This window comes from Penicillium cinerascens (assembly GCF_028974065.1).
Source record: "Penicillium cinerascens strain IBT 15544 chromosome Unknown contig_6_segment0_segment0, whole genome shotgun sequence".
Taxonomy (NCBI): Eukaryota; Fungi; Ascomycota; class Eurotiomycetes; order Eurotiales; family Aspergillaceae; genus Penicillium; species Penicillium cinerascens.
The window spans coordinates 1,304,772-1,324,365 of record NW_026695295.1 but is presented as its reverse complement, the minus strand read 5'-3'; the positions used below and the strand labels follow the sequence as shown (position 1 = coordinate 1,324,365).

Here is a 19,594-nt window from a genome sequence, read left to right as displayed (position 1 = left end):
CTGTCCTGAGGAGAACCCCATGTCGGTGGCGACCGTTTGCAGGGCTAATAGGTCTTCGGACAAGAGGGTTGCAGGCTTTCTTGCTCTGGCCTTTCTCTTATGACTGGACCGGTTCTCTTTCTCCCCCTTCCCGCCAGCCTTACAAGCCCAATGCCGTCAGCAGGATGAAGCGCTCTTCCAGGCCGCTCCTAGTTGTCTGGCTTCTCATATTCCATCATGTCCTTGTATTCGCCAATTTAGACACTCGACAGTCGGTGATGAACGGGCTGTCACCATGCGCTGTGAGTACTGCCACCCCAATCGAATTATTCACTACTGACGCCCTCAGGTCAAATGTTGGGAGGAGAGCTCTTCAGTCGCCGGATGTCCACTTACAGACACCAAATGCCAATGCGTTGAAAAGAAGATGGTCGTGCACGTATCGGCCTGCGTAATGTACAACTGCACCTACGAAGACAGAATCGGTAAGAGTCATGTCCCCTTGACACCCACGCATCGCAAGACTAACGCTTCAGTAGAATTAGCTAGGGCATGGGCGAAAAGATGTAATCCACCTCACAACAACCATAATGCCGCGTTAAGAGCGGCGGCGATTGTGAGTGGCACTGTCGCCTTTCTTATGGTTGGGATTCGCATAGTGGCAAGGCTATGCACCGTTCGATTTTGGTGGGATGACTGGTGTCATATCACCGCTGGGGTATGTTGGAATGACACTCGATGGTTTATAGTGATGACGTCTAACGGTGCTACCCAGATGCTTGCCATACCACTTACCATCTTCACCAATCTCTGTACGTTTATCACCGAAGCCGGGCCAAGAGAACAAGTCGCTGACTGCAACAGGTGTTACCGATGGCATGGGATACCGTTTGTACGATATCAAATTCTCATCAATGACTCAAGCTCGGAATCTCTTCATCTGGTGTAAGTGCATGCTTCCAAAAGGCATTCCAACTGGGCTGACAATTAATCTTGCAGATTATATTGCCGAAATATTCTATTGCGTGGAAATCTACTTTATCAAAATGTCCATCCTCTGCCTCTACATCCGAATATTTCCCGAGACCTCCCATCCATACTTCATCACCACGATGGTCCTGTTGACTGCATCTCTCATAATTCTCCTCCCAATGATCATCTGGCAATGCGTGCCAATCCACGCCATCTGGGATCTTCACCGCAGTGACGCAAGATGCCTCAGTGTATCCGGAGTGGCCTATGCAAACGCAGCCGTGAACATCGCAACGGAGGTCGCAATTCTAATTCTTCCTCTACCTTTACTTCAAAGGCTCCGTGTTTCGAAATCGACGAAAGGCGCCTTGTTCGCAATCTTCGGCACCGGAAGTCTGTACGTCCAACAAAATCCCCCCAGAAAGACAGTCCTAACACTTCTTGAAGAGTAATAGCGATTGCATCCGCACGCGTGCCGAGCCTCGCACACGTTTTATCGACCCAGGATCCTACATATGCCAATCGCGGAGTAATCTATTGGACGTGCGCCGAAACATCTGTGGCCCATGTATGCGCTACGGCGGTGACTGTTCGGCCGTTATACCTAAAATTACGAGGAATGTGCCGTCTGAGGAGAAATAGAGACTCAAATATTCCCGGGACCGATATTCCCCGTGTCTACTCAGCCTCGAAGCCGGGCGGTGGAAGGACAGAGGGAGGCTGTCAAGTGGAAAGCGCGAAGGAATCATCCCATACTTCGGATAGCTCGGTTGCGACGAGCTCGGCGGAGGCGGAATCACGAAAGGATTCTGCGCTTGCCTGCAGCGACCACGTTTAAGACGTCTAAAGTCATGAGTTTAGAGATATACCCCTGCTTTCGAGTTATAGAAATACTAAGTACATTTGCTGCATAGTTAACGATGACAAACCTAATTTGTAACACGCGTCGGCCCTCGGGTCGCGTTTCCAGCCAATCAGAGGTGAATATCGGGCCGAGGCCCCCGGCGGCGAACTTTGCACCGAGCGGAGACTCGCAACCATCGCCAAATTGGTATCCGAGGCTTAGATCATTGCCCGACTTGGCATACTGTTCGTGAGCCATCTTTTCTTGAGGCTGTTTTACATGTCCATGGAACGCCTCGGCTTCCCCAGACCACTCCTCATTTTTCCTCCCGAGACGGTTGTCCATAGCCGATCGATTGTCACATCTCCCCTTCTCGCAAGTCCTGCTATATTGGCTTAACCGAGGCAGGTCACTCTCGATTTATAAAAGACGCGGGGAAGACTTAGAACTAATTTGAATCCATCTCACATCATTATATCACTCTATCGCCATGGAAGAGAACTTTGACGTGGTCATCATCGGCGCGGGTATCTCCGGCCTCAACGCTGCATACCGCCTCAAGTCCGAGTTCCCCAACCTTCGATATACCATCGTGGAGGCTCGCGATAATCTCGGTGGCACCTGGGATCTCTTCAAATATCCCGGTATTCGCTCGGATTCGGATCTTTTTACCTTCGGCTTTGCCTGGCACCCGTGGGAATCGGACAACCCGATCGCTCACGGCCCCTCGATTGTCAAGTACCTAAATAATGCTGCCGAGCATCATGGGATCAAGAAGCATATCAAATTCCAACATCGCATGCTAGGCGCCGACTGGTCCTCAACCGATAACAGCTGGTCAGTCAGCGTCGAGCACGAGGGCAAAACCAAGTCAATCTCTGGCCAGTTCCTGGTGTTTGGAACCGGATACTACGATTACAACATGCCTCTTCAAACCGAAATTCCTGGCATCGAACAGTTCCAAGGGCAGGTCATTCATCCGCAGTTCTGGCCAGAGAACCTGGACTACTCCGATAAGAAAATCGTCATCATTGGCAGCGGTGCTACAGCTATCACACTTCTTCCCAACCTCGCGGAGAAAGCAAAGCATGTAACAATGCTGCAGCGCAGCCCGACCTACATCCTCTCTTTACCGAACAGAGCCTCCTCATGGCTACGCTACATCCTCCCCACATCACTTAACCGCCGACTCCAACGCGTGCGCTACCTCTACAGCACACGCTGGTTCTTCCTCTTTTGCCAAGCCTTCCCCAACTTCTCCCGCTGGCTCCTCGGACGAGGAATCTCCCGCCAGCTCCCAAAACACATCCCTTACGACCCCCATTTCAAACCCAGCTACAACCCCTGGGACCAACGACTATGCGTTTGCCCAGACGGCGACTTCTTCAAGAGCCTCCACACTGGCCGCGCAGATATCAAGACAGACACAATCAGCCAAGTCACGTCTTCAGGCATCGAACTCAACTCCGGCACCAAACTCGACGCGGACATCATCGTCACAGCAACAGGCCTCCGCCTCCAACTCGCCGGTGGCACTTCTCTAGCCGTTGACGGGACTCCCCTGTCCTTTGGCGATAAGTATGCTTGGCACGGGATGATGCTGCAGGATCTGCCCAATGCCGCGTTCCTGTTGGGTTATGTCAATGCTTCGTGGACGCTTGGTGCTGATGCCACGTCGCAATTTGTTTGTCGTTTGCTAAAGACGATGCAGGAGCGTGGTGTTAAGGCCGCTGTTCCGAGGTTGAACCCTGTTACTGATCAAGGGTTGCAGCCGCGGAGACTTTTGTCGTTGAATTCTACTTATGTGCTCAAGGCCGAGAACAGTTTCCCTAGGTCTGCGGATCGGGGGCCTTGGGTTTCAAGGGATAATTATTTTGATGATTTGAAGTTCGCGAAGAACGGGTCGTTGGTGGGTTTGGAGTTTTCGGGAGAGAAGAAGGGGATGTGATAGTATCTACACTAGAGTACCCTGTGTTCATTTACATGTGATATACTGCATATTTTGACGTATTTTGCTCTGATGACAATATAATATTGCATTTCAATCCGAATACCCTCGTCAGCATACTCAAGGAAGGATGGTTCATACGGCCGTGCACTTTCAACTCATCAAATCCCAGTTCCCATCCCCATGTCCTACTGGTTCTAGGGAAAGATACAAGTTAGTAATGTTACTCTGTACACCAAAGCAGCATTCCGACCGAAGCACGGGCACATCTGCAAAGCAAAAGAAGCTCAACATCCAAGACCAAAGCTTACCTGCTGTTTGCTTCAGTCTCAACTGGCTGGTTACACAAACCTGCTCTGCCGGGGTGCCGGTCACTCCACAGCAAGCAACGCTCATCGATGGTCATACAGTCCATGCACCTCGACCAGGTATCCTCCTTGACAGAAAGTAACCGTGACTTTGGCTTTGAACTGCTGATCTTGTTGGCATGCTATGTAACTGGAGAACAGAGCACAACGCGGTCTGTCTGAAACATCTGCAGTTATCATTGCAATGGTGTTTCCAGGTGGGCGGATGGAGTGGTTTATTGGATGGCTTTTATGAGACCCTTTGCAAGGTTAATTTCCTGGAGAGGCGTTCCTGGTCGAGATGGGATAGGGTTGCAATGCCTGTGGGTGGATGCAACCCGTGCGAGAGATAGGCAATGTCTTTTCGTGCTATGAAGTTCCATTCTCTGGATGGATAGTTTCTTTACTTCTGAAACTCTGAGACTGTGGCGTGAGCTGATCTTCGGAGCCGAGATAGAGCCCCCGGATATAAATTGTAGCAGTGGGAAGGCGGATAGCAATGTTTTTATTTCTGAACATAATCTACATACACTCGCTAGCTCTATCCCCAGAGAACAGTCTGTATCTTTCTTTTAACTCAAGTCGTACTGTCGCCATGTTTGTCTCTTGCAAGCAAGCTATGTTTTTGACGCTGGGAGTCGCGTCCCTGGCATTATCCGCCGCTATCAACAACGATGTTCTGCAGAGTCGAGAAGGGAAGGATCCCGAACCGGCACAAGCACCCTTTGGCTGTGAGTTTCTCGAACATTGTTCTGCTGTGGATATAACTTATATTAGCGCATAGGCAGCCTTTTCTACCGAGTGCAAATTGGCGATACCTGCTGGGACATAATATCTCGCAATGAGAACACCTTCACCATCAGGCAGCTCCTGTGCTGGAATCCCGATATCAACCCAACCTGCTCGAACCTCATCCCCGGTCGCGATGTTTGTGTTGGGGTCGTGAGTCCTATGTATTGTTAAAGCACTGTCTATGCAGAATTGTGCCAAGAAGACGTCGACGAAGTATGCAAGTTAGACGTCTGCTAAAAGTTTGGAATGCTCGAAATAATGGCTTGAAAGTGTTCTTGGTTGATTGAAACATTTGGTAGGAGCACCTCATTTGGTAGGAGCACCTCATTTGGTAGGAGCACCTCATTTGGTAGGAGCACCTCATTTGGTAGGAGCACCTCATTTGGTAGGAGCACCTTGAAATATTTGAATTGAACGTCATATCCACTAGCCTCTCCAAGCCTTCTCCAAGAACTCCTTCATTGTAATCGGTCGCACGTCAGGGAATCGAGCATTGATTCGATTTTCCTTGGGCAAGTCAAAGACACCGTTCACAGTCAACCGGCTGACCAGAGCAGTAGTCTCCTTGAGTTCCTCCACGGGGTACTCGGCGCCCTTTGGCATAGGCGGAACGGTGACGTTCCCCGCCTGGATCTGATCGAGACTATCGTAGCTGACTTGGAACTTCTTGCCTGTTCCGTGATTCTCTTAGTTTCCACTACACATCAATAGAAAAGGCAAAACGACTAACCTGTGATCTCCTCGGCCAGAGCCAAGAGCTCATTGTAGGTAACTTGGTCGCCTACAATCACGCTAAACTCGGGCCATTCGTCCAGGTCCAGCACTTTGACCAGGTAGGTGGCCATATCGTATGTGTAGATCATGCAAATCACATCGGTCCCATCGCCAGGAATGGCTGCCATGCCGCTACCTATGTCGATACCGAAACTGTATGGCTGGAGGTTGGTTTGGATATTCGGCATTCCCCAGTAATCCATGAAGAAGCCGGGAATCACCCTGGTGTATTTTAGAGAGCTGCTTTTCAATCTATCGGCTGCATCGAGCCACCATTGGATACTAGGATCCACGGGAAGTAGACTGTGACAAAGGGAAGGCGTTGTTAGATAAACCGGGTGGCAAGTCGCTCGAGGACTCACTCTTTCGTCTGGATAAATGAGAATTCGCTCGGAATGAATCTTTCAGTCACTGATGATTTCTCGGCAGCATCTATCAGGTTGATTTGAGACTGGCTGGCTTCATCGGATAGAAGCCCGACGGCGGAGATGACAGTGTGCACGTTATGACGCTCGAGCTCTTTTGTCATCGAAGCAAAGTCATTGTAGTCGATCTGCACATGCTGGACTATTTGAGAGCCCGACTTCCGTTCTGGTACCTAAGAAGAGTTCAACATTTTTCTTACCGCATGATGAGCACAATACTGACATTACGCGATAGCACGATAACCCGGAATTTGGACTCTTGAGCGAGCCTCTCGACAATGGTCTTCCCCACGCCTCCGGTGCCACCAGCCACAGCGACAACAGTCATTGTAATGAACTGAAGCTTTTTACGTCCGAGTGGCAAAGAAACAATAGCCTGAGATAATAGCCTGATCATGCCACGGCCGAGTGGAAGTGAAGAGTGAAGTCAAGACTCGGGTTCCATCCCGCGTCGAGCCCCACACAACACAGATTCGCTTGAGTCTGCACCATCATTGAAACCACATTGAAGACAATAATTTTACAAGCTCAATCCTGAAGAATAGATCTGAAATTATTCCTATATTTAATATTCCACATTATTCCCAATGCTTGACGCATTAATTGTGAATGCCGATGCCGGCACCAGATCGGGCTTTCGGGCTTTACTATCGGCGTCTCTAAGCTACCGGCTATTACTAAGACCCCTAGGCCCTGGAAAAGTATATAGAACCACTTCCCGCTCGCCGCTGTCTCTCCACATCAAAGTCCGCTTGATCCGCCATATCTTTGCAGAAATATCTATCAACTACAACCTCATTTGCCCATCATGTGTATGAAGGCTCAGTGCTCTACCTGCAGTATGCTATAAAAAAAATCTTTTGACGCACGCAGTGGCTGATCGTGGAAAACAGACAAGGCCTCCTGGTGGGGCTGCGGTAACCATGTTCCTTCGGTGATGGATTCTATCCCGGAAAGCGAGCGGTGCACTTGCTCGCCACAGGTTGAGAAGGATGGGAAGAAGTACCCGCCTAAGGCTGCCAAGGCTGATTGACTACAAGGATGTGTGATCTCCTAGTTGCATGATAATGGGTTGCATGATAATGGGGTTGGGGTGGGGGTGGGGGTGGGGGTTGTTATTGCAGGTGTGGCGTTATTGGAGAGTTTAAGCGCAGCCCATGTAGGCAATGAATGTCAAGATTGATGTTGAACAAGTAGTCGTGGCTTATTGTCACTTCCCATCCTTCATATCGCGCCCATCAAGGACAATAGGCCTCTATTCTTTGTGCAAACTTAGAGAATGTAATGCTCAACTCGCTTAAAATAGCCTCAAATTGAAGCACACAGTCTTCATACGTGCCCCTCATTGATAATCTCAGTCTCTTTCTCACCACCAGTTCCCTCCGTTTGAATCTGTCCATGACCCTTGATCTCAGCAGTCACTAAGCGAGTCTGCTCCACTGGGTCCCTGCCCCAGAGGGAAGATCAAATAAATAGTCCCAAGACGCGAATTACTCGTTTCGGGATAAAAGAAGTACAAGACCGGAACAACAATCTTCAATTTCAAAATTGAACACAAAAGCTCAACAACTATAGTCTATCAATCTGACAAAAGCCAAAAGCGTCTACTCTTTTATTTACCCCATCTCTACGAACTCAAACCTCATTATCCCGCGAAAATAAGTTCAGTTGACCGAACCCTTCTCGATTTGTAACTGAGTGGGACAGAGGTTTAAAGGTAGCCCGCCGTTCACGCTGAAGCTGCTCATCTCGCGCTCTCTTCTCTGACCTGAGTCGGCGAGTTCGTAGCCGGATCATTTGGCGAACAACAAGGATTGCCTCCTTCCTCTCTTCTCCCGTCTTTTCCAGAGCAGCAACAACAGCAGGATATACCTCCCTGGGGAGCTATTTAATGGTGAGCAGGTATCAAGATCGCTTATTTTGCCACAACATACCGGCTTGCACTTGTGGCGTACTTGAAGGCAGTAGCGGCACGACCTAGACCGTTGACGCGATTCGCAAGTATGGTCGGGGTTCTTTTCTAGGCGGAGAAAGCACCGCTGGCAGCCGTCTGCGGCTGTATTTTGATCCGTCCGGGGAGCGTCCGGCTTGGAAGCCTCCTTGACTGTAAGCTTCCTCGTGTCTTGGTTAGATCGTGTCACGGCCATTTTTGATTCCGGGGATTCCGATAGTCGATAGATCAGTAAAAATATATTGCTTGCTTCGTACTACTAATGCTGGTAACTTATTTCCCTGTATAGAGAGTATACGCTCGGTATTCAACATTAAAAATCTGAGCTGGACCAACAAAGGTGTATCAGCAAGTAAGACAGAGTCTGATATAGCTCATGTTGAATAACTGCATTGTTAGTATTTTGAAAGAAATAGTAGATCTCGTTTGTCTCCGATGGCTGGCAGTTTGTCCCTGACTAGAAGGGTTCATCTTGCCATTACCTTCGTCTTTAGTTAGTTCCCAGACAATGCTCTCCACATCTCGCTATGGTCATTACCTCCCAACCCCAAATATCTCCCGAAAAGATTGACCCAATAAGTTGCTTTTTGAGACGCATCTTGATACAGCTGCGAGCTCAAAATTAAAATTCAAGCCACATAGAATATTTCAAGATTCTTCTTCTCGCAAGTAACATTGGTATAAAGAGCCAATCGTCCTCCAAAGAGAGCGATCGGAAGATTACTGTCTCGATAAAGTACCTGCATTTTTCTCTAGTCTTACAGACTACCGTGAGCCTACAAAACAACCCCAAACCAAAATGTTCTCTTGAGAAGAACCCATACGTTAACATCACGTGATGTGGCTCTAGACCTGCCACAGTGGCTGCTGCTTGTGGCTGGGGTTTTGTTCCCGCGACTCCCTCGCTTGCATTGCAGCCTCAAAAATCAATGGCCTCTACAATCAATTGACAATAAAAGCGCCAAATCTTATCGGAATCCCCGCTTATATATACCGAGTGTCAATTCTGTCTCTTTTAACTGCATTAACCGAGGTGGACATCAGTCCTCCGCCTAGCTTGAAAACTGAAAGCAGGCCCGCCTGGCAGCGCGCTTTGTTCAAATAGCAGCTGGCAGCTTATCGAGCATTGCATATACAGGGTCTCGCGAAAGCGAGAGATATAAAATCCACTCGGGCGACTCCTCTCTGGGATCGGTGTTCCGAAACTCAGCGCCTCCGTTCATCGGACGACTCTTCTCACTCTCCGGCCATGTCTACCATTCCGAATGCTTCCGCACCTGCAGCTGGCTCTATAGTGCCTAAAGCGGAGGAAAAGCTTTCTGCCACGCAAGGTGGACCCCAGGCCGGGAATGGTAACACGCCACAGATCAACTGGGACTCGGAGATCCAACTCGTCTCATCATTGGCAAAGCTTCAAGAGCTTGAGCGACAGGTCAGTACTGACATTCCATGGTGACCCTTTACCCCTCAATCGCGTCTATGCGTCAATGCCCACCATATCAAGCCCCTCCTCAATTCCTTGAACCAGGCTAACGATCCCAGATCCATGTATTGCGCCAGTCCGTGCCTGATGGGGTACTTGAGCCACTGGTCCCCATCTCAAATTCCAAAGCCTCACCCCTGAAGGCAGTTGCTGAATCACCATCATTGCTCCGCGAAGAGCTGAATCAGACTGCACGCAACAAGCTCAGCAATATCGAGAACTTTCAATCTACGTGGCGCGGCCCCGAGCTGCAGCCCATTTGGGCGCGTGTTGAGGCCCGCATCAAAGAGTCTAATGGCCAGCTCCTGCAGCCTACAGGAATCTGGGAGATGGATTACGATGTTCTTCTGCAGGAACTGCTCAAGGCCGAGAAGACAAAAGAAGAAGAAAGTCAACGAGAAGAGGAAGACGTCGAGCGTGCCAAGGCTCAATCATCGGAGGGCGAATGGGAAACTGTCGTCGAGAGATTCGTTCAACGAAACATCCCAGGTGTCCGTGTAGTCAAGGGCCAGAAGGCATTTTCACTGGGAGTTGCGCTAGCAAAGGCAGGAATGATCTTGCTGGTTGAAGGCATGAAGGATCCTGATGTATCGGGCGTGTCTGAATGGCAGGTCTCCGCCAAGACTCCTCCTGGTCGATCTCCCACCAAGCTGGAGAACTCTATAATGGATTGCTTGAATACACGATCGCGGAAATGGGATCTCGCTTTCTTACTGGTATGGTTTGCCTGGCATGGAAAATAAGCAGAAGTTCTTGTATTGATTCATCTTCTAGGACATGATCTCATCATACGCCGACATCAAGTCGACGCCTTGCGCCAAATGCACCCGGTTAACCAACAACGGCGCCCAACTCCCAACCATCCGCCGCGTTCAACCCATCCAGCCACCCCAGGAGGAACAACGCACATTCGCATTCGACGCATTGCACTCCGACTGCGCGTGATTCCTCTACCAGACGCCCAGTATACCCACACAAGACAAAAGAAATTTCAAATGAGCGACAATCCCCCACAACCCCCTACCGATTCGAATGCGCACCATGGACAATATCATGCCACAAATTCGCCGGGTACTCAACACCATCCTTATCCCAATACCTCCTCGGCACAACATGCACTTCATCCCTCCCAAACGTCCCCCGACTCCTCCCACCAGTGCAATACTCAACCCTACTCCAAGTTCCCCGGTCCGGAACCTGATATTTTCTCTGCCGGAAGTCGTACTTCACGCCAGGACCCCGACGGGCCCATGGGATGGGAGTATCGCAGTCATCTGTATCTTCGGTCCACCGGTGCCAATTCGTTTGCGATACCCTCTTTTTCCCGATTACCCCGACGTAGATGTCAGGTCCTTTGTTTGTGAGGATATCCCGGAGTCGCCAGCGTCGGGGCCAATGGGATGGCTGGCCTGGTCTTTGGTCTTTGGGCCAGATCCAACCGAGGGTTGGAGATTGTCCCATGTCGACTCTCGGGGTGGGATTATGGGATGTGGTGGTACTAGGAGAGTGTCAAGGTTGAGGGTCCTGTGGGTAGGGGATTGGAGACTAGATATAGGGAGCAATCAAACAACCTTTCTTGAGGTCTTGTAGTTCATACTTGTACGGTATTGTGCTTTGGTTGCTCACATTAGGTCATCTTTTCTCTTTGATTGACATTTCTTTCTACACTCCGTAGGCCTAGTTGAGTCAGATTGCAAATTAAGTTGTTACAGCGTGATCGCTTGGTTTGTGTTTGTGTTTGTGGTTGGTTTTAGACATGGTGACAAGGCCCGATACCCTAAGAAACGCAAAGCGTTGAAAGACACATGTCTTAACGGTGGCAATGAACGTCCAAGACAGCTCTCTTTTTGTTTTAATGCGTTCGCACACTGGATGAGTTCCGGAGGAGACAATGGCATCTACTAAGCAACTGTCTAGCTTTTTGATGCAGTGGGAGACAGACATTATTCACTTTGGTGCTTTGTGCATGAATCAATTCCCAAACATGGTATCCATTGGAAACGACGTTGCAGAAAATCTTTTTTTGTAGTATGTGCCGAGAATGCATAGATTAAAGGATGTAAGGACACCGACCCGAAAGATGCAAAATTCAACGGCGAGCCTTTCACTGGCTCCATGCAGAGAGCAGAGAAGCATGAAATGGAAATTGGAAAAGGGAGTAGTGAAAAAACAATGCAGATAACATGACCGTCCCTATATCCGCATATGAGCAAACGCCGGTTTTCTTGCTATTATCATAACCCAAATTTCGCTTGGAAGAATCGAAACGCCAGCAATTAAAATATATTCATGAGAATGTCGCTTTCCCCTTCTAGGTGGCTTTTCAGGAAGAAAAGATGCCGAGGCCGCCGACGAACCAGCTGAAGGACGCGATCGTGATCAAGGCCATGCCGAGGGCGAATTTGATGCCTTGCCGTTGGATGTCGGAGATGGAGCCGCTGCAGGTGGCGCAACGGAATTCTGGGAATGTTAGTCTCGTGATGAAAATGGGTTGGGAATTGAGGAAAACTCACCACCTAGAGGGGTGTAGGGCTGCGGGGTGTACATGCCGAAGCTGTATCCAATATTACTGCCCAGGTAGCCGGCAACGGGGGTATCAGACAGGGATTTGCTCGCGTCGTAAACGAAAAGCGTGTAGGTTGCCGTCAACAATGGGATAGTGGCGGAGGACTGGTATTTCCCGGTATCCCATATGTACGTTCCGGTAGCCTCGGCACTCATGTTTTGAGTGAGGGTGTAGATTTGGGAGTTGATACTGCACGATGCAACGACATCGACAGCCGTCGGGGTCACGGAGAGGGAAGTGTAGTTCCACACAAATGTAATATCCTGCCCGATCATGTAGTAGGTGGTCGATGTCGCGGCTGGGGTGATCATCGAGATACCTCCCGCACCGGCCGCAGGGTTGATTGAGATGGAGGTGGAGGTGGTGGTCTTCGACTTTGTCTTGGTGTCTGTCTTCGTGCCGCTCGTGGTCTGGCCTGTAGTAGCTGTGTCGGTGGTGTCTGAGGCGGACGTGCCCGTAGAGGTGGTCGGGGTATTTGAAGTCGACTCGGCAGTGGCAGTGGTCGTCCCATCAGTCGAGGTCGATTCTAAGACATGGTCAGCTTGGGCTTGCGAGAACGAGATCCAGAATGCGCACCTGCGCGCCTGTCCAAGATTGCATCACGGGCGTAGACTTCTCCATGGGACCCCCATGGCCAAGCCGAGGTAACGGTGCACAGCAGCACCGTAAACAAAAATGTGACGATGAAGGACCGCATTACGAGTGTTGTGGATGCAGATCTGGTTGTGGAGGAGAGCAGATCAGGGACAGCAGGGGTAGAAAATCTCCTGGTGGGTAAAAGAGACGAATCAACAACCCCTTGCAGCGAGTGGCAGGGTGGAGTCGCTAGAGAAGGTTGACGGGGAACAGCGAAGTCTAAAGGGTGTCGTAGACCACTTCGACTTCAATAGTGCCTGTGGTAGAATCTAAATGGCGATGAGGGACGACCAAAAGGACGTGGAGAGCGCGGAAAAATGCTATCGGACTTGTGACCAGTCTGGAAACCGAGTGGTGTCGATCACAGGTGTGGGTTCGGGAGGGTTCTGTGGGGTGCGGGTCCTCGAATCGACACACAACCACCAAAGCGAACAAAGGCAGCGAGGACAGTCAAACGAGTGACGGTAAAAGCGAGAGTGGTTAGAGAGAAGATTGGAATGTGGCACGGAAAGTGAAGGAAAAGAAAGGTGTTTGAGGTGTATTGCGGAGCTAAACCAAAACGGGCGATGGTGGCTTTCAAGGAGGTGAGACATCGTCTATTTATAGGCGATCATCACATAGACTCGTCTATGGAGTCTGCAGACTTGTTCAAGTCTTCAGTTACTCGCCTGCACTGTATACTTGACATTTACCAGCCCGTTCTCTCGTGATAAACACTGGGAGGAATTGACATTGACCCAGCCATGGTACATACAAAGTTTTACCCTTGGAAATATTGAAGTAGCCAACCATCCATCAGGTGAAAAAAGTAACTTTCTCAGGACTCTCACAAGGTCGTAGAGGTATCACAAATATTAAAAATCAAGATTGTAGGGATCTCGAGGCTCTGTGGTGCCGACGCTTTGTCAAATCCCCAAGGAGATCGATATGGAGCAAGTTTCAGAAAAGACAGACACCTGGGCAGACTTAACTGGCGCAATATAGACCTGCAACTAACCATTGCTTCTTATCCATAGGCATCTATCCTCCATTACGGCTGTTCCGACTTCAAACAACAAAGCTCTCCTCATGTTGAGAATCATGAATACCATTCCAACGCCATTCTAACGTCTATACCAAGAACGCAAAATATACACAAGACACTAGAAAAACCCATCCGGAGCTCTAGGAAGAAGTCTCAACGACAGCATGCAGCTGCACCTTCTCACATCCCTCTTTTAAATCAGCCGTAGACTGAGTGTTAACGTACTCCAGAGCCGGCTCGCTATCGCCATCACAAACTAAGCCAAAGTCAGCGCCCCACATCCTTATCTAACAGGAAACGAAGAAAAAGGAACAAAACTTACCCAACCAACCACCCCAGTTCTGACCCTCAACAGACAAAACCCCATTATCCGCAACCTTGAAGCCCGAGCTCCCCGAAGACGGACTCACGCTAACTTCCACGGGTTCCTGAGCGTCGGACCCAGAAACGAGAGCCATGGCATAAGGCGCGCCATTGGGAGCCTGATAGCGTACGGTGCCGTGGTTCACGTAGAAGGTCGCGGCGTCGGCCTTGTCGCTCAGCACGGCGATGCTGTTTAGGGGACCGTTAGACTCCGTGGTTACGTAGAGTCCGTTGTTGCTACCGCTGCCGGAAGTGACGAGGTTGAAGAGCTTCTCGAGGGGGCTGGCGGAGGCCGCGGCTGCGAAGAGGAGGGTAGAGAGGAGGTTCATTTTGTGTAGTGTATGGTGTGTATGATGGATGATGGATGGTAAAGGTGGAATTGAGGGATTCACTGGAGGCTGGATTGGAAATGTAAGGGTGCTGGGAAGTGACGAGGGAATGACACCGCTATTTATGCAGAGACACCGGCAGTGTCTTGCTGGGTGTGGAGTATAGCGTCACCCGAGCGAACTTGGCGATCTGCGATCGCATCCTTGGATCCATGGTGGCTCCTCCTGGGACGGGTTGTGCTTTGTGATCGGCCTGAGCTGGGATGCTATATCAAGGTCGCTGATGAGTTTCGTAGCCCTGCATTTGTAAGGCGTGCTGGGTGATCTCTTTCTGACCCTGAAAGCTTCGGCTAAGTAACAATGATAGGGGGGTGGCAGTATAAGGCTGCTTGCAGCAGCTGCAGATCTCCAGGTCGGTTGCTCCGTAGTTGTCTCAGGAAGATGTAAATCCGTGGATTGCTTGATTGCATCCAGATTGAACCGAGCAGATCAGTTGAAACTTGGATTGTCTCGAGGGCAATGGGACGGATGATTACAATCGGCTTCGAGCTTTCTCCAGTGAGTGGATACGGATATGTTAGGGGACGCATCGTGCGCCAGTTAGCGCATCGAGGGGTGTAGATCGGTCTCCGCCCCCGCTTGGCTTGGCTTTGTGCCCGATCCGAAACAGCTTTTCTCATTTGAAAGATATGATTTGTGGCTATTTCAATTCTGCCATCCTTGGGATGTTTAAATTGTAGAACAAATGTGTGCATCGAAGTGTTCTATCCTCTACTCACGGTACGATAAGTCTGGTTGTGTTGGGTTCTCTATTTTGGTTCGTGCCATCCATGGAAAGCTGTACTTGGCACCGAACCCCTGAAGCCTCGGTATCTTCAACCGGGCATCTGGTCCACATGTATAGGCTGCTCAGGCATTCTTGAAAATATTCCGTAACCAGATTCCCACCCCCACACCCCCAGAATCCTGTACCAAATCGTGCACCCCGCCGGTTCGCAAGTCACGTGTATCTGACGTCGACTATCGACATCCAGAGAGCAGTTGAGGATACGATTTACGAAAGAGTTATAAGTGTATCTGTTTTAGAATTCAATTGTATCGGCCCCGCGTTATTTGTCTGCGGTTGTGAAAGAACGGCTTTTTTTTCATTGTCATTGGCATAATCATGATCGCATTCATTGCATCGTTAGTTCCTTTTTATCGTACATGATGCCATCCCCTTAATATATACTTCTCTAGGTAACGTACAGACATTCTTCATCTCCTTGAAACATCTCTTGCAAACTCCGGCTTCAAAACCCATTTGCCACGCCCACCGCGGTCTCGCTCGAGTGTAGCCACTTTCTTCAAAGCCTCCTGGAATTCAGCAGAACGTTGCTGGTTCGTGCAGTAGTGGCTGAAGTTGTCAACAATAACCTGACTGAAAACGGGTCCACGGCGTTTGAGGAGGAAGTCTCGGATGAGTGGCACGAATTCCTTGCCGCGAGGCATTCTATCCGGCACCGTGGGAGATGCGGGATTGTTTTGAGCAGCAGCGGGGTTGAGGTTCGCGATGAGATTGGCGGACGAAGGTCCTGCTCGAGCAGGACGCGCAGAGCTACTGCCCTGGTCGTCACGACCTCCGACGCCGTACTGGCCGGTCCAGGTGGGGAGCCCAATGGGCATGGTGCGAGCGGTCTCTTCCGCTTTGCGGAGCTCGGCAGCCGCCTCATCAGCGACCCGGCGTGCAGCGCGCTCGATGTCCTTGGCGTCGGCTCGGACCGCGCGTCTGCCATCCACGATGTGATCGTGCTCGAGGGCGGAGTGGACACCGGAACGCGCAAAGATGCCATGCATGATGCGTTCTTCGGCGTTTTGAGCGTCCTTGGCCTCCTCGGAGGTATTCTTGAACTCTTCAACATTGGCGACTCCCGGGACGGTGTTGATATCTTCGGCCTGTGGCGAGTTTGATTTGATCTTCTTGGCACTGTTCTTATTGGTAGTCGGTTGCTCCTCTTCTTGGTAGGTCACTTCGGCATTCTTGAAAAGTCTGGTTGTTTCCAGCTCGTTGTCATTCTCCTCAGTCAGAGAGAACAGATCGTAGAGATCACCGAGCTGGAAGCCCTCCCGCTGGTGGGGATTCTTGGTGATCTTGTTGGTTAGGAACTGCTTGAAGATCTGGCGGTGATAAATCTTCTCTTCGATGGTGCCCTTGGTCATCAGACGGAAGATGGTGACGTCTCGCTTCTGGCCCAGACGCCAGGCCCGCTCACGGGCCTGCATGTCGGTCGATGGATTCCAGTCGGGGTCATAGATGATGACCCGATCGGCTCCGGTAAGATTCACACCGATACCTCCAACTTTGGTCGTAAGGAGGAAGACATGGATGTCAGGGTTGGTGTTGAATTCATCCACCATGTTCTGGCGGTCTTTGATCGCAGTGTTTCCATCCATGCGACGGAAGTTGAAATCACCGAGGTTCCGAATAAACTTTTGAATAATGTCCAGCATCTGACGTGTTTGCGCAAAAAGCAAAGTCTTGTGGCCGGTATCTCTCCACACTTCGAGAAGGCCTTTCAAAACGAGCATCTTACCAGATAGTTCTCCCTGACCATAGTCGGCCTCGTGGGATCGAAATGCATGATCCACGAGATCCGGATGGTTGCAAATCTTTCGAAGAATGTCGATTCCGAAGAGAGAGTTCTTCTTGCCTCTGGCAATGGAACGCATGTCATCCGAACCAAGGAATCGCTTGTAGACCGTCCGCTGCCACTTGGTGAGTTTGCAAAAGATCACTTGCTCGCTCTTCTGAGGCAGATCAGCCGTGACATCCGCCTTGTAGCGTTGGAGGAGGTAGGGACTGATGGCATCTTTTAATGTCTCTGCACACTTCGCGGCAGTCTGGACCTGTAAGTTGGAGGCGGAAGCGTATCCGCCTTGGCGAATGGGAATCTCGAACTGGTTCTTGAAGGAGACCAGGGTTCCCAGGCGCATGGGGAACACAAAATCAAAAAGAGACCACAGGTCAATCAAGCTGTTCTGCATTGGAGTGCCAGATAGGATGATGCGGTGATGAGTTCGAAGCTCCTTGCAACTGAATGTGATGCTAGCATCAGGGTTTCGAATTTTGTGACCCTCGTCAAGAATAGCACAGCCCCAGTCAACGCCAACTAGAAGATCGGCGTACGACTGCAGGCCAGCATATGTTGTCACCAAGACGTGACCCGCCTCAGTGACGCGATTGATAATCTTCTTGGCAGCTTTTTGGCCGGCTGACATATGCCGAGAAGAGTTGCTGCCCACCGTCTCGGATGCCAGTCGACGCTCGCGGTTGCGTTCCTTGCTGAGATTGACCATGCCACTACCAGAGGTGTGCAGGATCGAGACACGGAATGCTGGCCACCACCGATGGAATTCATTGACCCATTGCACCATGAGGGTGGCTGGGCAAACAATGATGGCAGGCTTGGTGTATAAATTGCTGTGGTGCAGGGACGCAAGGTAGGAGATGGCCTGAATGGTCTTGCCCAGGCCCATTTCGTCTCCAATGATCCCACCGACCATCTGTTGATGTAATTCCCAGAGCCATTGGACACCCGTGCGTTGGTAGTCAAAGAGATATCGGCTAATATCCCCGGGGATGCGGAGGCCGTTCGCAAGCTCCATATCCGGTTCCGTGGGATGTGGCTTGAGCCATTCATCCTGTTCCTCATCTTCCTCCTTGATGTCTGGCTGTGCGCGTTTCCGGGCGGCGCTGCGTCGTTTGATCCACTTTTGGAGACGATCTTGGTAGACATTTTCGTTACCATCATCCACACCACTGAGATCCTCGAATTCGGCCTCGGCCTTGGTCTGCTTGCGCTTGCGAGTGATGGTATCGGTCTCGGTATCGGGCATAAAGTCGTCATCTTCCGATTCCACACTGGCACCGTCCGAAGCAACGTAGCTCGCAGATGAGTCGACATCCGGGGAACTGGACTTGCGAGTCTTCACAGGTTTGGGTCTTACGGCAAGCTTCCTGCGCTTCCCGCTACTTTCCGTGTGGCTACTCTCGCTGACGTTGTCAAAATCCAGGCCGGGGCGCGCAAGGTTGCGGTGGGACGCGTTGGGCTCATCCGGCGCTTGTGCGCGCTCCTCATCTTCCTTCTGTTGATCTTCTGCGTCATCCAAGGCATCCTGGAGATTCGAAAGGGGGCCATCCCGTGTTCTGGCGTTGGCGAGATCGAATGGGGTGATCTTTCCTGTCCGAAGGAGGTAGTCACGCCGGGACTCGTTGGGTAGTCGGCCGGAGCCCTGGCTACCGGCCCCAGCCTCCTGGTCCTTGCGCCGATCGTCGATACGCTTCTGGATATCTCGAACGTCATTTTGGATTTCGGATCGACGCCCCTCCTGCTTGTGGAGCTCATTTTCGAGTCGGTGGCGGGTTGCTTGCCCGACGTTCTGGGCCAGGCGGTGGCGTGCCTGTCGGATTTGAGCATCGACCTTTCTAAAGAGAGATAAAAGTCAGCATCACTGCACTGAAAAATGAGTTGCACAGGCAAACATACTCTTTCTCATTCAAAGCCTTCTCTAGGCGTCTGATGTCATTTTCCTCGGCTTTCTCCGCGAGGATCTGGTCCGCCTACAAAAATAGTGAGCGCCGAGTCAGGCTGAGAGTGAGAATAAACTGACCTTGCTGGTGATATCCCGTTCCAGGTCCTCTTGGTCACGCACGACTGCGTTGAGCTCCTGCAGACGGCTCGCCTCAGTCTCGTTGGAAGCCATGGCAGGGTGAAAAGAAAGGATGAGATGAGAAGAGGAAAGAAGAAAAGAAGGACTGGCACTGTTTGCTAGAAAGCTCACGTCAAGACGGGGCGAAGGAAGGCATGGCGACAACCCCAATGAATGACCTGCCCTCGAAGAATCAATGGAGAGAAACCTCGATAGACGCAACTATTCGTTATCGGTGGCAACGGCGGGGCAGAACACCTCACCGCCCCAGGGAGCCGCCCGGATAATTCACGTGACCCTGAGTCATCCCTTGCAGCCTGAAAGTGGCGCAAATTACGTGGAGGTACCTATCTGTTAACTCGAATGCGATTGATTTAGGACAATAGGTTCGTACTATTTTGTAGAGACAGCTTTGTCTAGCTTTCAAGCATACACATGATAGGGTGCTCGCTCCTGGGCAATGGCGGTCGAC

At 50.7% G+C, this 19,594-nt stretch overlaps 10 protein-coding genes across 10 annotated transcripts; 5 read left to right on the top strand and 5 right to left on the bottom strand.

Moving 5' to 3' along the window:
• Positions 1 to 257: 257 nt before the first annotated feature.
• Positions 258 to 1,403, top strand: N7498_006468 (uncharacterized protein; the record flags this gene model as incomplete). Its single annotated transcript, XM_058453530.1, has 6 exons — positions 258 to 281; positions 329 to 464; positions 519 to 697; positions 755 to 791; positions 844 to 924; positions 979 to 1,403. 6 exons carry the CDS (start codon positions 258 to 260, stop codon positions 1,401 to 1,403), a joined length of 882 nt encoding a protein of 293 aa, XP_058307721.1.
• An 882-nt stretch (positions 1,404 to 2,285) lies between these two features.
• N7498_006467 (flavin-containing monooxygenase) lies at positions 2,286 to 3,743 on the top strand (the record flags this gene model as incomplete). Its single annotated transcript, XM_058453529.1, has 1 exon — positions 2,286 to 3,743. One exon carries the CDS (start codon positions 2,286 to 2,288, stop codon positions 3,741 to 3,743), a length of 1,458 nt encoding a protein of 485 aa, XP_058307720.1.
• Positions 3,744 to 4,685: 942 nt separating this feature from the next.
• N7498_006466 (LysM peptidoglycan-binding domain-containing protein) lies at positions 4,686 to 5,053 on the top strand (the record flags this gene model as incomplete). Its single annotated transcript, XM_058453528.1, has 2 exons — positions 4,686 to 4,821; positions 4,875 to 5,053. The coding sequence occupies 2 exons, from the start codon at positions 4,686 to 4,688 to the stop codon at positions 5,051 to 5,053; spliced, it is 315 nt and encodes a 104-aa protein (XP_058307719.1).
• A 255-nt stretch (positions 5,054 to 5,308) lies between these two features.
• N7498_006465 (uncharacterized protein) lies at positions 5,309 to 6,409 on the bottom strand (the record flags this gene model as incomplete). Its single annotated transcript, XM_058453527.1, has 4 exons — positions 5,309 to 5,553; positions 5,613 to 5,959; positions 6,019 to 6,254; positions 6,305 to 6,409. 4 exons carry the CDS (start codon positions 6,407 to 6,409, stop codon positions 5,309 to 5,311), a joined length of 933 nt encoding a protein of 310 aa, XP_058307718.1.
• Positions 6,410 to 6,889: 480 nt separating this feature from the next.
• Positions 6,890 to 7,114, top strand: N7498_006464 (uncharacterized protein; the record flags this gene model as incomplete). The annotated part of the gene is made up of 2 exons (XM_058453526.1): positions 6,890 to 6,920; positions 6,975 to 7,114. 2 exons carry the CDS (start codon positions 6,890 to 6,892, stop codon positions 7,112 to 7,114), a joined length of 171 nt encoding a protein of 56 aa, XP_058307717.1.
• Positions 7,115 to 7,716: 602 nt separating this feature from the next.
• On the bottom strand, positions 7,717 to 8,228 carry N7498_006463 (uncharacterized protein; the record flags this gene model as incomplete). Its single annotated transcript, XM_058453525.1, has 2 exons — positions 7,717 to 7,965; positions 8,016 to 8,228. 2 exons carry the CDS (start codon positions 8,226 to 8,228, stop codon positions 7,717 to 7,719), a joined length of 462 nt encoding a protein of 153 aa, XP_058307716.1.
• Positions 8,229 to 9,281: 1,053 nt separating this feature from the next.
• Positions 9,282 to 10,460, top strand: N7498_006462 (RNA polymerase II mediator complex subunit MED27 domain-containing protein; the record flags this gene model as incomplete). Its single annotated transcript, XM_058453524.1, has 3 exons — positions 9,282 to 9,464; positions 9,575 to 10,231; positions 10,290 to 10,460. 3 exons carry the CDS (start codon positions 9,282 to 9,284, stop codon positions 10,458 to 10,460), a joined length of 1,011 nt encoding a protein of 336 aa, XP_058307715.1.
• A 1,378-nt stretch (positions 10,461 to 11,838) lies between these two features.
• On the bottom strand, positions 11,839 to 12,778 carry N7498_006461 (uncharacterized protein; the record flags this gene model as incomplete). Its single annotated transcript, XM_058453523.1, has 3 exons — positions 11,839 to 11,975; positions 12,029 to 12,607; positions 12,658 to 12,778. The coding sequence occupies 3 exons, from the start codon at positions 12,776 to 12,778 to the stop codon at positions 11,839 to 11,841; spliced, it is 837 nt and encodes a 278-aa protein (XP_058307714.1).
• Positions 12,779 to 13,881: 1,103 nt separating this feature from the next.
• N7498_006460 (uncharacterized protein) lies at positions 13,882 to 14,433 on the bottom strand (the record flags this gene model as incomplete). The annotated part of the gene is made up of 2 exons (XM_058453522.1): positions 13,882 to 13,997; positions 14,064 to 14,433. The coding sequence occupies 2 exons, from the start codon at positions 14,431 to 14,433 to the stop codon at positions 13,882 to 13,884; spliced, it is 486 nt and encodes a 161-aa protein (XP_058307713.1).
• Positions 14,434 to 15,690: 1,257 nt separating this feature from the next.
• Positions 15,691 to 19,176, bottom strand: N7498_006459 (DNA-dependent ATPase RAD26; the record flags this gene model as incomplete). The annotated part of the gene is made up of 3 exons (XM_058453521.1): positions 15,691 to 18,898; positions 18,960 to 19,033; positions 19,084 to 19,176. The coding sequence occupies 3 exons, from the start codon at positions 19,174 to 19,176 to the stop codon at positions 15,691 to 15,693; spliced, it is 3,375 nt and encodes a 1,124-aa protein (XP_058307712.1).
• Between the last annotated feature and the right edge of the window lie 418 nt (positions 19,177 to 19,594).